The sequence below is a fragment of the Rhinolophus sinicus genome, chromosome 9, assembly GCF_057876585.1.
Source record: "Rhinolophus sinicus isolate RSI-liver-muscle chromosome 9, RSI-T2T, whole genome shotgun sequence".
Lineage (NCBI taxonomy): Eukaryota > Metazoa > Chordata > Mammalia > Chiroptera > Rhinolophidae > Rhinolophus > Rhinolophus sinicus.
In genome coordinates, this window is record NC_142509.1 from 25,679,202 (window position 1) to 25,695,357 (window position 16,156).

A 16,156-nucleotide genomic window follows, 5' to 3' on the forward strand; every position below is an offset into this window, starting at 1 on the left:
GTTTGATGACCTTGACTGTTTTCGAAGAGTGTTTGTCAGGTATTCTACAGACTGTTCCTCTACTGAAATCTGCCTGATGTTTTTCTTATGATGACACTGGGATTATGGGTCACTGGAGAAAGACCGCACAGGTCACGAGCCATTCTAATCCCATCATGTCAAGTGTATATATTGTCAAATGATTTATGGTTGCTGATGTTGATTTTGGTCACTGGCCCGAGGCAGAGCTTGTCAGATTTTTCCACTGTATAGTTTCTCTCTCACTCCCCTGCCTTCTAGATTGAACTTTTTGGAAGGAAGTCACTATGCACAGCCCATGTCTAAAGAATAGGGAGGTCCGCTCCCCATTTTTTTAACACATATCATACAAGTCACCCTTTTAAATGTACAAGCCAGTGCTTTTAGTGTACTCACAGAAATGACAGTCTATATACATCGGCCATCATTCCCCATCTCCCTCTCCCCCAGGGCACGTCAACCGCTGTCTCTCCAGATCTCCCTATTCTGGATATTTGATGTAAACGAAATCATGTGAGGTGTGATCAAAAACCACGGTGAATGTTTAAATTAAAAAAATGTATTACAGTAAAAGACACATTGCCATTAATCCCCCTCAAAGTACTTCCCCTCACTTCGAACACACTTATCCCTTTGTTCTTGCCACTTTCTGAAGCAGTTCTGGAAGTCCTCTTTTGAGTCTTTAGTTGTGCTGTCATGGCTGCCTCAATGTCCTGAATCGATTCAAAATGTTTACCTTTCATCGTCATTTTGGCTTTGGGGAAGAGCCAGAGGTCGCACAGTGCCGGATACGCCGAATAGGTGGATGAGGACACACCACAATGTTTTTATTTGACACAAACTACCATATACCAGAAGCGATGTGTGACACAGAGCGTTGTCATGACAGAGGATAAAACTGTTTGCCCATTTCATGTTAATACGTTGTTCGTGATCCATGATTTACGTCATTATTTTTCAAAACACACCTTCTCTCAACCAAAGCTCACACCCGACTGACTGCATGGAACAATTTGACACTTGTCACACACTGTTACTAAGGTTCGATGTGCTGCTTCCCATGTTGAAAATCCCTGCTTTTCTGCTGGATGGCACTTGGCAGCAGCAAACAATACATCAAACTGTATTGTTTGATCACACGTCCTTCATACAATATGTGGTCTTTTGTGTCTGGCTTCTTTCACTTAGCGTAGTGTTTTCAAGGTTCGTTCACATTGTAGCATGTATGAGATCATTCTCTTTTCTGCCAAATAATATTTCATTTTACAGCTATACCACAATTTGTTCCATTCATCTGTTGATGAACATTTGGGCTGTTTCCACTTTTGGGCTATTAAGAATAAGCCTGCTGTGCACATTCGTGTACAAGTATTTGTAGGAACATATGTTTTCATTTTTGTTGGGGACATACCTATGAATGGGATTCCTAGGTCATAGGGTAAGTCTATGTTTAACATTATAAGGAACTGCCAAACTGTTTTCCTAAGTGGCAGAATGAACTATTTTACAATCCCACTCGCAATATACGAGGCTTCTGATTTCTGCAAATCCTCAGTAACACTTGCTATTTTCCATTGTTTGTATTCCAGCCATCTGAGTGGATCTCATTATGGTTTTGATTTGTATTTCCCTGGTGAGTAAAGATTTTGAGCATCTTTTAATGTGCTTATTGTCCACTTGTACATTTTTATTCTATTGAGAAATGTCTATTCAAATCCTTTGCCCATTTTGAATTGGGTTATTGATCTTTTTATTGTTGAGTTGTAAAAGTTCTTTATGTATTTTGGATACAAGTCCCATATTACATATGTGATTTGAAATAGTTCCTTCCATTCTCTGGGTTCTCTTCATTTTTTTGATGATATCCTTTGAAGCACAGAAGTTTTTAATTTTGATGAAGTCCAACTTATCTATTTTTTTTTATTTTTTTATTTTGTTGCTTTATGCTTTTGGTGTCATACCTAAGAAATCCAAGGTTTCACAAAGATTTACACCTATATCTTCTTCTAATAATTTTACGCCTATGATTTCTTCTAATAATTGTATAGTTTTAGCTCTTACTTTTCAGTTTATGATCCATTTTGAGTTAGTATTTTTGTATGTAGTGTGGGACAGGGGTCCAACTTCAATCTTTTGCATGGGATAGGCAGTTGTTTCAGCATCATATGTTGAAGACTATTCTTTCCTCACTGAGTTGAAATGTCTTGGCACGCTGTCACAAATCAATTGACTGAAAATGTAAAGGCTTACTTCTGGAGTCCCCATTCTATCCCATTGATCTATGTGTCTATCCCATGGAAGTATCACACTGTCTTGATGACTGTAACTAACTCTGTAGCGGTTTTTGAAATTGGAAAGTGTGTGTCCTCTAATCTTTTCTTCTTTTTCAAAATTGATGTCACTAGTCTTGGTCCCTTGAATTCCCGTATGAATTTCAGGGTCAGCTTGTCAACTTTTGCTCCCCCCCAAAAAAAAATAGGAAAAAAAAAGGCAGCTTAGATTTTGATCTATCATGAAATTGCAAGAAATCCAGATCAATTTGGAGAGTACTGCCATCTTCACAACACTAGGTCTTCCAATCCATGAACATGAGATATTTCCATTTATTTAATTTCTTTCAACAATGTTTTGTAGTGTTTGGAGTAACAAATCTTGTACTTCTTAAGTTCAATTTTTTCATAATTATTTTCTTCTTTTAGATACTATTGCAAATGGAATTGCTTTCCCAATTTCATTTTTGGATTATTCATTGCAATTGTATAGAAATCCAACTGACTTTTGTACATAGATTTGGTATCCTGCAACTTTGCTGAACTCATTTGTTAGTTCTAATATATACTTTTGCTTCCTTAGGATTTTCTATATGCAATATTGCCTCATATGCAAATAGAGATGGTTTTGATTCCTTTCCGGTCTCAGGCCTTTATTTCCTTTTCTTCCCCAATTGTCTGGCCTTGAACCTTTTGTGACAAAAGTGGACATCCCTGTCTTAGTCCTGACCTTAGGGGGAAAGCATTCAGTCTGCTACCACTGAGTCTGAACTAGCTGTAGGTTTTCCATAGATGCCTTTGAACATGGTGAGGAAGTTTCCTTCTATTTCTAGTTTGAGTGTTTTTACCATGAAAGGGGGTTGAATTTTGTCAAATGCCATTTCTTTGACAATTGAGACGATCATGTGGTTTTTGTCCTTTCATCTATTAATGTGGTGAATTACATTCATTGATCTTCATACGTTGAACCAGCCTTGCATTCCTGGGATAAATCCCATTTGGTCGTGGTATATAATCTTTTTTATAAATCTTGCTAGATTCAGTTTATTAGTATTTTGTTAAAGATTTTGCCTTTATAGTCATAAAGGATATTGGTCTGTAGTTTTCTTTTTTGTGTGATATCTTTGTCTGCTATTGGTATCAGGGCACCAGTGGGTCCTCGTGTAAGAACTGGCCTCATAGAATGAGTTTGGAAGTGTTCTCTCCTAGTCTATTTTTTGGAAGAGCTTGGGAAGAATTGGTATTTATTCTTCTTTAAGCGTTTGGTAGAATTCACCAGTGAAGGCATCTGGGCCTGGGTTTTTATTTGTTCTTATTCGTGTTTGTATAATCAGTGGCTAGCAAAGGCTTGACTGGGTGTTGGGCACCTGGAAATCAGTGTTGGCTAACGTGGACCAATAGGACTTTTTACTTTACTGGGGCTTTGACGTGTTCACCAGACAGGTATTCTGAGCACCTGTACTGACCCATTCCATGGAGTCACAGAGTGAAATTAAGCCACCTCCTCTGCAGTGGGAAGGACACTGCACCCCCAGCCCTGGGGCGGGGAGAACACACTCACCATCATCCAGAATGACCAGTAATGGAGCCAGAAGGTCACACATGCCTTGGACATAGCCAATCTCAATGTGCTGCCAGATGTAGCTAGGAGACAAACACAGAGGCTCAGTGAGGACACCCACAAACTGCTTCTCCAACCCACTCTTCCTTTCTCTCCTCCCTGGCCCAGTCTCCCATCCCTCACCTGGACCACTTCTCAACCTCCTGCCTGCATCCCCATCCTCAGTCTCACTCTCTTCAAACATCTTATGCTCAGCCACCAGGATGACCTTCCTGAAGTCCAGCTCAAGGAGGCCACTGCTTGCTCAAAAACCTTCACAGGCTCCCACTGTGTGATAGGACAATATCCGAACTCCTTAACTGGGTATACAAGGCATTCAGAGATTCTCCCAATCCATCTTTACAGTCTCACACATCACTTCCCAGTACTTCTTCCTCTCCAGTCACATGTGTACAAATAAAGCACACTGTTTGATCCTAGCAGTTCCCTCTGCTGGAATTCCCATCTACCTCTTAATAATAACAGCTAATGTTTACTGAACACTTACTGTTCATTCAGTCCACTATATATGTACTGCCTCATTTAAGTTTCAAAATAATCATATGAAAAAAAACTATTATTGTCCCATCTCAGAGATGAGAAAACTGAGGCAAAGAGAGATAAGTGACATGCACAAAGTCATACACCTAATAATAAATGACAGAGGCAGGATTTGACCCCAAGTGACCCCCACCCCAGAGTATGTGCTCCTAACCTGTACGTCAAACGGTTTCTTCAGTTTTTCCTAATTTTGCCAAAGTCCATCTTGAATGTTACCACCTCTGTAAAGCCTTCCATGATTTTCCCCAAAGCCATAACCAGGCAAAAGTCAGTGTATCCTTCTTTCCCCCTGAGTACTTTTTCATTTTAATGTAACATACTGCATTAAAGTTAATTATATGTGTATCTCCTAGACTAAATTTTGAGAGGCAGTGATTGCTCGGGAGACTGTAAGACAGAATAGTTAAGAGATGGTGCTTATTAATAAGAATGAGTTAGAGTAGAGGTTGGTAAACCTTTTTTGAGAGGTCCAGATAATAATTATTTTTAGCTTTGTAGGCTGTATTTTCTCAGTCTCAACTACTCAACTCCTCAGAAACAATCACAGAGAATATGCAAACAAATGGGCATAGCTGGATTCTAATAAAACTTTATTTACAAGAACAAGTGATGGGCTGGAATTGGCCCATGGACCACGGTAGTAGTTTGGAAACCCAAGTTAGAGCAGCATGGAAAGAAGTCCAAGATGTGTTATGGAGTGTAAAAAGCAAATTGTGGAAAAAGAGTTTGTAGTATAATCCCATGTAGGTAAAATTTTTTTTAAACTTTATAACATGTATGCTATTATATTATCTAGTATCTATTATCTACTATATCTATAGCTTTGGAGGAACAGTCACAAATACCGGGGGTGCCAAAAAAATGTATACCCATGACTTGTATTCATCTTTTGTTATCAGTATATATTGAGTATTACAATTTTAATACAGTTTTTTCCTTTCTTAAAATGTGTATACATTTTTTTAGCACCCTCTGTAGATTAGAAATAGTTACTTTTTCTGGCTGAGTGGCATGATGACTGGATAAGGAAGGAGTTTCTCTTTAACCTTAAAAATTTCGGATTTCCTTGGCTGAATTAGGTTTTTAATAATCATGGGTCACTTTCATATTTTAAGAAACAAAAGTAGCAATTTTTAATAAAAAGTAATAAGTTGCCCAGATCTTGGCTTAATGAAATAAAGCACAGATTCCAGAGCCCGAGAGACCCGCTCAGCCAGTGCCCAGCTGGGGGCCTTGGAGCAATGTGGTAACCCTCTCAGCTTCCATTCCCTTGCCTATAAAATGGGATAACGCTTATCTCATAGGCTTGTTGTGAGGACTAGGTGAGAGGGTGTTATTAAAGGGCTCAGGGTACAGCCTGGCACACAGTAGGTGCTTCTTAATAAATGCCCTCTATTATTAGCATTACTGCGATTGTTATATTATTGTCAGTGTTGGCTGGGAAAAGATCCCAGCTACAGACGCTGTGGTTCCAGCTGCGCTCCCTGCAGCCGACACCTCTGCCATCCCTGCCCAATCCCCTGGTCCCCGTAGGCCCACCCCCTGGTCCCTGCCCCTCCAGCCACCTGCACATGATGTTACGCAGCTTTTCCAGGTTGGTGGGCGTGAAGTACCAGTAGTTGCGGTCACACCTCTGCACGTCCTTCTCGATGCGGTGAAGGTTCACCGTGTACAGGTCCAGCAGCTCCGGCTGCCGGCCCCCAGGGGGCGGAGAAAAGAACAGTTATATCCTGGCTGCTCACGGAGGCATTCTTTCAGAGGTTCCCCCCATCTCCTCCTAACCATCTCCTGTTGCCACCAAAAAGAACATCCTCTACCTGGACCCCCCGGGGGTTTGATTTGGTTTTTGTTGTTTTCTGAGAAAGCCCCTTTCTCTTTATATGATGAAAATTCTTTTCAATCCTGATGAAATGGTTCAATGATACGGCAAGAAAATAAAGAACGCTTAAAAGCCAAAATTAACCAAGAAAGACAAGATAATACCAAAGCTGGCTTCTGCCTTGAGGGACGATACCAAACTGGGAAAAACTTAAGCTTAAATTGAACGATGCTGGGGCCTCCCACCCCCAAGGTTAAGGATACTAAGAGATGTTCCCGCATTAAGGCAGGAGCCCAAAAAGCCGTACCCCTAGTAAGGGAAAACTGGAAAAAAACTACTAACATCCTATGATCTCAAGGACAATTGCCTGTCTTGAACACAGGTGTCAAATTAAGTGTAAAAGATACTTCCCAGATAATTAACAGCCTCAAATCGGGTTTATAACATATACAGGTTGATAACTTAAATTCCCACTACCTGGGTGGTCTGTAAGAGCAGAGAATCTAATTTCAAGTGACCTCAGATTGGTTAGGCCCCTGGGTACTAGGGAGAAACTAAAGAAAACCCTCTCCTGAGGAACCTACCTTCTACCTAGGCCTCAAATAATACAACAGATAAAGTCCCAAGAAATATGAGCTCCTGTTAAAAACAAGTCACAAAACACACAGAGGAAGAAGGCACCATGAGTGACACGCAGCGTAAATACCAGACAGCAGAACCAGTTCCACGAGGACTTCGGGTGTTAGAATACTCAGGAGCCAAGTATAAAGGAAGTTTATTTACTAGTTTTAAAGAGATCAAAGAAGAGATTACTAAGAAGAGAGCAAGAGACTATAAAATAACCACGCAGATCATTTTATAGCAGATTTGAAGAAAAGCCAAGTAAAACTTCATGAAACGTATGAAAAACTCACTAGAGACATGTGACAGAAAATTAGACACCACTAAAGAGAAAATAAACAGACTGAAAAGGGACCTAAAGAAACTATCCAGGATTCAACACAGAGGCACGAAAAGATAACAAGGTGAAAGAGAAGTACTATCCATAGAGGACAGTGTGAGAAAGTCTCACAAACGTTTAATCAGAGCTACCGAAGGAGAGAACAGTTGGGAAGTAGCAACAATTGAATGAATAATACATGAAAAATTTGCAGAACTGACTAAATACACCGATTTGCAGATACATAAAGCCCAACAAACCTCTACCCTGAAAACGGAAAAAGATATCCACACGTAGACACATGACACACAACACCAAAAGGAGAATCTTAAAAGCACCTAGAGAGAAAAGCAGATTAACTTTACAGGAATGATAATTAGATGGCTGACTTCTCAACAGCAACAGTGGAATTCAGAAGTCAATAGAAGAATATTTTCAAAGTACTGTGAGAAAATAACTGCAACCTAGAGATGCAAATTCAGTGAAAATATCCTTCAAGAACGAACGCAAAATGAAGCCCTTTCAAGACAGACACAAAATAAGAGTGACCTTGCTAAAGGGAATTCTAAGGAATGTAGTCCACACAAAGAAGACAGTGATCTCAGATTAGAGGCCTGAGGTGTAAGAAGGTATGAAAAACTTAAAAATGTGGAAGCTACTGAAATACATGTTCTGCCTAAACAAGGGAGTAAACTAAAAAAAGATAAAGACACTGGATATAGGAAATATGAGGGAAGCAAAATTAACCTGGGAATGATGACGGAGAAGGATCTAGAACGACAGCTCTCCATCAGGTACGGAGACTGGGAAAGCCAGAGGCTCTTAGAATTCTTCAGTCAAACAAAACAACTACAAAACCTGATCTATCTGAATGTTTTCCAGAAGAGAGTCAGAAAACTGGCAAAGAGTTTGTGTGGGGGTGAATTAACAACATATAAGAAAAAGAAAGCAGAGACTAGAAAACGAAAACATTTAAGAAAATCACAATTTTCTTGCAGGAGCGAAAACATAAATACAGCTGACTAAATGGTGTATACATTATATTATAATAATGTAAACAACTGAATAGTTATTTAATTAATATAATAAACACACTATTTTAACTGTATTGGATGGATGGGGATGGGACGGTGTCTCGTCTGAGAAGAGGATGTGGGGAAGGAAGGGGCCAAACCCTCTTCTTCCATAGTGGGGAGTCAACAGATAATGCCTACAACTGAAGAAAAACTAAAAAATGCCCAAGAAGTAGCAATACAAGCATTTACAGAGACAGGGTAAATGCCAGATAACCTGGGCAGAATAAGTCACGACTCTGGGGGGGGCGCTAAGTGGGGGCAGGTGGAATAGATAACTCTGGCTTTTTGTATCCAGCCTGTCTGAGTGTTTCACTCTTTCAACTACAGGCATGTATATCTCTGATAGGAATAAGTTCTTTAAAGGAAAACGGACACACGGTGCCTGGCTCCGAAGACCTCCCTTTCAGTTGACGTCCTCTGGCTTGGACTTTCTGGCCAGCAAGCGAACATGAGTATTGAAAAGATGTCGGACCTGAGTCTTAAGCAAGATGCTCACCCTCTTGCTGCTGCTGACGGAGTGTGTGCCAAGCATGGAGAACTGGGCTCACTCATTCTGAAAACAACTCAGGAAGGAAGGTACCAGATAGACAAGGAAACTGAGGCTCAGAAAAACAGTGACGCCCCTGTGCTGGGATGTGAAGCCAGAACGATTTGACTGACTGCAAAGTCCGTGTCCTTTAAGTATACATGTATTATCTCGTCCCCCACCTGGTGTCCACAGTGAACCCTTTGTGTGATGGGGGAAATGCAACGAACCAGAGGTCGTTCTGGATCACTGAGGTTTGTGGGGTACTTCCGCCCTCCCACAGCTGTGGAAAATTGAGTGGAGGAGAATCCTAGAGACTTACAGAGTAGGTGACACCGCTGGAAGACACAGGGGACGTCTCGTTGTTGGCGGAAGTGCTTACAGCCAGGGACGCCAAGGCGGGGAAGAGACTTTCCATCTCAGGCTCCTCCGAGAGGTTATCCTCGCTGTCCGCTTGGCTGTGCTTCTCCACCTCACCGCCCCCCCAGCCCTCCATCACAGAGCCCTCCTTCTCAGGTAGAGCCACGTCCATGCTGCCGGTGATGGACATGAACTCGTCCATGCTCTCGTTGACGAGGAGGTCGCTCTCCAGGCTGTCCTGCACGGCCAGCTCCTCCCGGGGAGCTTCGTCCCGCGAAGTGGTGGCCTCGCTGCTCTGCCCATCATCCACGCTGCTGTCCCCAGGTCGAGGCACCAGGGAAGCGTTCCGATGGGCGTCCATGACACTGTCCTCCGTACTCAGGCTGGGCTCCGAGTGCTCCGAGAGGCCTGAGGAGAAGTTGTGGGAGGAAGGATGGCCGGAGTCCGGGGAGCAGGTGCCATTCACCAGGTTCCCATTGGGGATCTTGGGCTGTTTCTCCTCCAACCTGCCTTCTGTCTCCACCTGCTCCACCTCGTCCACAGACTCGAACACCTGAAGACAAAATGCACAAAGACAGATGGACTAGGGTGGACACGAGGTGTGGCTTCCAGGAATAACCTAGATATTCATTAACAGGGGATTGATTCAAATATGGAACATACAAGCGGTGGAATATTATACTGTCAGTAAAAAGAGTGAGGCAGAACCAGGTGTCATATATGCGCCCATTTGTGAAGAACAAAAAAGTGAACTGCATGCATGGAAATGCATCAAATAATCCAGAAAGAAACGAAGAAGCATTGACTCTGTGGAGGGATTACTAGGGAATTGAAATTGGAGGAAAATACCTATCATCAGAAAAACTTCTGTGCACGTCATTTTTTAAAGTAAAATATTAGTTAACAACATAAGGAACAGGTTGAACAAAGCATATTATATCCATGTAGTTGATGATTATGGGTCCATTTTCTAAAGTAGTTAGATGCACAGTTGACTCTTGAACAACGCAGCAGTTAGGGGCGCCGACTATCAACGCAGTCAAAAATCCAAGCATAACTCTGACTCCTCAAAAACTTAACTACAAGTAGCCTACTGCTAACGGGAAGCCTTACCGATAACATAAACAGTTGCTTAACGTATTTTGTACATTAGATGCATTATATACTGTATTCCTACAATAAAGTAAGCTAGAGAAAATGTTAAGAAAACTGTAAGGAAGGGAAAATAGGTTTACAGTATTGTACGTATTTATTGAAAGAGAGCTATGTGTAAGTGGACCCGCGCATTTCACACCCATGTTGTTCAAAAGTCAACGATACATCAAATACTATGGAAAAAAATCTCCAGAATATGTCTCAAAGATTATTTGTGGTTCTTTGTGTCTTTAGGCTATATCCCATCAAGGACAGACCGTATAAAACAGTATAAGCCCATGTCACTGGAAAACTTCTTGTCACCAACTTCATTTACTGTTAGTTTCAAGTGTTTTTGCTTTTTAAATTTCTTTTTAATTGCTTTAAATTTTATAAAACAATTTACCTATCCCCAAAGTAGAAACTAGAAAACTAGCTATATTCAGGGAGATGTACCTTCTTTCCCTGCCCACACCTTCCACAGGTTACCTTTTTGATTAGTTTCTGGTTTATCCTTCCATTGTTTTTGAAAAGAGAAGCAAATACATACACACATTAATATTTCTGCTTTTTACACAAAAAGTGACATAGTATGCACATTTTTTGCACTTTGCTTTTTTCTTTAATAGTGAATAAGATTGAATTAACATCCCTTCTCACTAAATGAAATGTAAAGTTGTTGAACAATACATATATAATGGCATTTACGTAGAAATTTTAAGACTACCAAACATTGCAGAATATTGTATACATACTGTCTACATATTTCTGTGTGAGTAAAGGCATACAGAAGGGTCTGGAAGATACACAGCAAACTGGTAATAGCAGTGTTATTTCTAGGGAGGACAAGAGGGGATTAAGGACGGTCAAAGCCAAATTTAGCTTTCTCTGCAGTATTTGAATGTTGTTTTGCAGGGAGAATACATTCATATATTACTCGTGTAACTAGATACTCAACTTTTATAGCTAGTATAAAAAGCTAAAACAAATAAACCGTAGGTGACCTTAGATGATGGACAGCCAATGCCATTACCCCAGGCTGGGTGGAGGGGGTGGGTGGGGAGGGGGCGGGGCGTCCGGAAGGTCACCTGTGTGCTGCTGCTGGAGTCGCTCTGCAGACGGATGTTCTGGCGGCCGGAACTGCAGCTCTGGGAGGACTGAGAGAAAAAGAGGCAGGAGGGAGCATGGGTGAGGCTGCCTCATTCCAGCTCAGGGACCCTGCACTGAGCTCAGGAGGGGCTGCTGGGCTGGGCGTCAGGAAGTCTATAGTTTTCTCCTTATTCCTGACTCCAGAAAGTCCCCTGTCAGGGCCTCAGCTTCCTGTATGTAAAATGAAAGTGGGGGTCGTCTCACTCCCCGCTCCCTGGAGCCTCTTCAGAGGCCACACCAGCCGCTGGGCTTCCACCTCCCACCCCTGCAACTGGAAGACCCCCACCTTTAACTGCCATGTATGTAAGACTTCTGGGTAATATTTCAGAGAACTCGGTGTCTAAATGGCCCAATTTTTAACTTCCCTCTCTGTATACATGCTTTTTGCCCATTAACTTCTAGTCTTGCCTGTTCTGAGGCTAGCTTGGCCATGTGACCTGCTTCAGCCAATGGGGTGTTAGCAAAATCGCCAGGGCAGAGGCGTAAAAGGTGGCTGTGTCTATCTCTCTATGACCTGCATTGGCTCTGATAACATACCCAGTTAGCCTGCAGGAGGATGAGAGCCGAGTCACCCCAGGCATGTGAGAGAGTTCAGGGCAGGTCACCAAACCTTTTAGTTGACCAGTTACTGACAGGAGGTACAAGACTGAGCCACCCAGCCCTGCTCAGAACAGAACTGCCCTGCTGGCCACAGACTGACGGGTACAAATAAATGTGTATTGTCGCAAGTCACTGACTCCTGGGGGTTGTTCCCTATGCAGTATTAGTGTGGCAACTGGTGACTAATACGTCACTAGTAAAGAGAATTAACTTGCTTCTCAGCTCCTGCTTTGGGCTGCTACACTGGAGATGCTATGAGGACAGACATGTCTGACTTAGTCACTTCAGCACTCTTGACATTCCAGAATATTCTTGATAAGTACCTGGCACATGGCAGGTACTCAATAAGGATTTGTTGATACATGAAAGCCTAGCACTGTGCTAGGTGCTTTATACACACTATCTTGTTTGGGCTCCACACAAACCTCTCCTATAAATGATTATTCCATTTTATAGATGAAGAAGCTGAGGCCCAGAAGTAAGGGTGCTTGCCGGTGGCCCCAGAGCTAGAAAATGGTGGGGCTGGAGTTCAAACTCAGGTCTGTCAGACTCCAAAGTCACCTTCTACCCACAAACTAAGGGTGAGACTCTGTCCCAAGGCCCCAGGCACCCACCCCTCACCATTCCTACAACAGCCTGAGGGAGCAGATCCTGGCCCTCCCCGCCCCCACCCTGGCTCCCTGAGGTGAGCCGCCCATCACCTCATTGCTGATGGTGGAGTCCCGGTGTATCATCCGGTGCAGGTGGCTGTCCAGGCTGGCCCCTGACGAGCATTTGGCTAGGGCAGCCGCGTGGGACTCCCGTTCCCTTTGCCGCACGATTGCCTCGCAGCCCAGCCATTCGGCCATGGTCTGTGCGTAGCAGGCATGAATCTGCTCGTCCACCTGCCAGGGCAGATACAAGGCCACTCGAAATGCTGGAACCCCCCGGGGAGAGCCAGCCCCACCAGGAAGATGGTGGCTCTGACTTGAGACCCTGAGCCCTGGAAACACTCACCCAACATTCATGGAGTAACATCCAACAGACATTAACTGACCACCTGCTATGTGCTAGGCACTGGCTAGGCCCTGAGGATACACAGCAGTGAGCAACACTACCTTTTTTTCTCCTTCCTTCCTTCCTATATTCATTCATTCATTCATTCATTCATTTATTCATATACACATTCGAGTATTTGCTGAGCCCCTACTGTGCCAGGCAGTGTACTAAGCCCTGGGAACACTGAAGAGAGAAAACTGTTTTCTTTCCTTCTTTACTACATTCACTCTCTCCTTCCTCCTTCAGCCATTCACTCACTTAGTTTGGTAAGTACCTACTGTGTGCTAGGCACCAAGCTAGTCATATGAGATACAAGAGGAGCAAGGTGCTCCCTTCGTCCATTCACCCACTCACTCGATGTAATGACTAAGGGCTTCCCATGTGCCCAGGATGGGGCGTGGTGGTGACGATACAAAGATGAATAAACTGACCCTTTCCTTTATTTATAGCCGTGGCCTTATAGAAGTGCCACCGATTTCAAGCTTTTACCTCACGGGATTTCAGCAGAGAGGAAGGGAGCTTATGCTGTTTCTGTGTTACACAGCCCAGGTAACTGAGGTTCTACATCTGCCAGACCTCTGGGCACAGATGGGGCAGACGAGCTGATTGAAGGGTATGGAGGGGCAGGAAGAGGAAGACAGAGGGGAGGGAGCCTTCCCTGTATCAAGGTTGGGAGGGGCAGGGAATCCCTTAGCTCTTCAGGGCTTCCGGAGAGGCTCTGGGTCCACTCTGCCCAAGGGCCTGTCCTGAGTGGCTTCCAACCGCCAACCTCCTGGAGACTCATCCGCACCCACCTTCCCATGTCCACTGCCATGCCAGGCTCGGCTTCCATGGCCTGCACCTGGACAACCCCAGGTAGCAGCCTCCTTCCAGGTGCCCACTTGTCACAGCCTGGCCCCTCCAAGTCACCATCCTAGTTTCCTCTCCAGCCCCACCTCTCACTGCTGCCCCCACAGCCCGTGGCCTCTATGTTCCAGCTGCCCACACCCACCACGCCCGTCTGCCTTTCCCCACATACACCCCACCTCACACAAGTGTCTCCTCGAGGGATTTGTTCTCGCTGTCCCCTCTTCCTAAAGTCCCTTCCTCACCCTCCTTGCCTGAAAAGCAATTCCTTCAAAGAATTCAGGAAGCTTTCTGCCTGGCATAGGTGCCTCCTGCGTGATCTTACAGCCCCTGGGCTTCCCACCATGTGACTGCACGTGCCCACTCAGCGGGCAAGGACCTCATCTGACACACCTCTGGGTCCCCAGTCCTGAGCACAGGACCTGACACACTGGATTTCTCGGTTACTGTCTGCCCAGGAATGGGGTGAAGCACACACAGGCCTCAGACTGGTACCAAGATGATTTAGACAGTTCGCTGGCACAGGCTGCTCTCCTTAGGTGGACCCACAGTGTGAGAAAATTTCCATCTTCAACTATTTCAACTTTTCTGGGTAGGAGGCGGGCCAGTCTGGTGCCACTGTGTCTTTAACGTGTCCCTACCACTTTGTAATAATCTCCCTTTTTAACAAAGAGAGAGCAGGCCTCAGGCCGGCTACCGCATCTGGATAGAACTGAATTCTATCATTTTGTCATATTCTGTTTATTTTTGTAGTGTCCTTCTATTTATGGCGAGTCATATTGGTTTTCCATTGACGGTAGGGACATAAAACATCTTTTTAAATAAGTTATGTAAACTTTTAAGCGGGTCAATGTAAAGACAAATATTTAGTTAATAACAGCCTAGATGGTACGTGGATCTGGAGTGCAATTACCACCAGATTTTGAAAATTTAGTACGAATAAAAGAATGTAAAATATCTCATTGGTAATTTTTATATTGATACATGCTGAAATGGTGACATATTGGATATACTGGATTAAGTAAAATATATTATTAAAATTAATTTTCCTTTGATGAAATGACGCATGCGTGCACACACATGAGCAAAGAAGCAAATCTTGTAAGGTCTGTAGTTTCGCTAGTGGAATTGTGCTGTTTGCGTCCTGGTTTGCTAATGCACTACAGTGCTACAAGATGCTTCTATTGGGGAAAGCCGGGCAATGGTTACACAAAATCTCTGTGTTATTTTTGCAACTTCTTGTGAACTTATAATTCTTTCAAAATAAAAAGTTTAAAAATATTAATTGCATCTGTTTTTTTTTTCACTTTTAAAAATGTAACTACTATGACATTTAAAATTACATATGTGCTACAGTGTGATATTAGCAGAATATGACTAATTATAGTGTGGTATATATGCTAATGGAACAGAATAGAGAATCCAGAAATAGAAGACCCAACTAATATGTCCAACTGATGTGTAACAAAGGTGCAGAAACAATTCAATGGAGGAAAGATAGTCTTTTTGACAAATGGTGCTGGAGCAATTGGACATCCACAGGTGAAAAATGAACCTTGACCTAAACAACACATGTATACAAAAAAAATGTATACCAAAAAAATTGTATACAAAAAAAGAAAATAAAAGGACTCAAAATGGATCACAGACTTAAATGTAAAAAGGGAAACTATAAAATTTTAAGAAAAAATAAACATAGGAGAAAATCTTAGGATATAGGTAAAAAGTTCTTAGACTTGACACCAAATGTATAATCCAGAGAGGAAAAATTGATAAATCGAACCTCATCAAAAATTTGAAAATTTGTTCTGCAAAAGACCCAGTTCAGAAGACGAAAAGACAAGGTATAGACTAGGAGAAAATACTGGCAAATCACATATCTAACAAAAGAATATCTACAGTATTTAAAGAACTCTCAAACTCAACAGTGAAAAACCAAACAATTCAATTAGAAAACAGACAGAAGACATTAGCTGTCATTTCACCAAAGATACAAAGATGATAAGGAAGCATTTGCAGAGACGCTCAATTTCACTAGCCATTTGGGAAACGCACATTAAACCCACAATGAAATAGCATTTACACACCCTGAGCGGCTAACATAAAAAATTATGACAGCACTAAAGCCTGGTCCAGACACAGGTGTGGATCACTCGTATATTGTTGGTGGGAATATAAAATGGTACGGCCACTGCAACTTGGAAGTTCCTTGCAAAACT

At 42.7% G+C, this 16,156-nt stretch overlaps 1 protein-coding gene across 2 annotated transcripts in view; it reads right to left on the reverse strand.

Annotated features, from left to right (window-relative positions):
• SGSM1 (small G protein signaling modulator 1) overlaps positions 1-16,156 on the reverse strand; it is an 82,516-nt gene that overhangs the window by 8,440 nt on the left and 57,920 nt on the right. For both annotated transcript variants that reach the window (XM_074321893.2, XM_074321892.2), the window contains 5 exons: positions 12,755-12,937; positions 11,393-11,461; positions 9,133-9,723; positions 6,015-6,139; positions 3,850-3,932 (listed from right to left, as the gene is read on the reverse strand). In XM_074321893.2, coding sequence (XP_074177994.2) covers positions 3,850-3,932; positions 6,015-6,139; positions 9,133-9,723; positions 11,393-11,461; positions 12,755-12,937 — 1,051 coding nt within the window. The remainder of the gene's footprint in view (positions 1-3,849; positions 3,933-6,014; positions 6,140-9,132; positions 9,724-11,392; positions 11,462-12,754; positions 12,938-16,156) is intronic.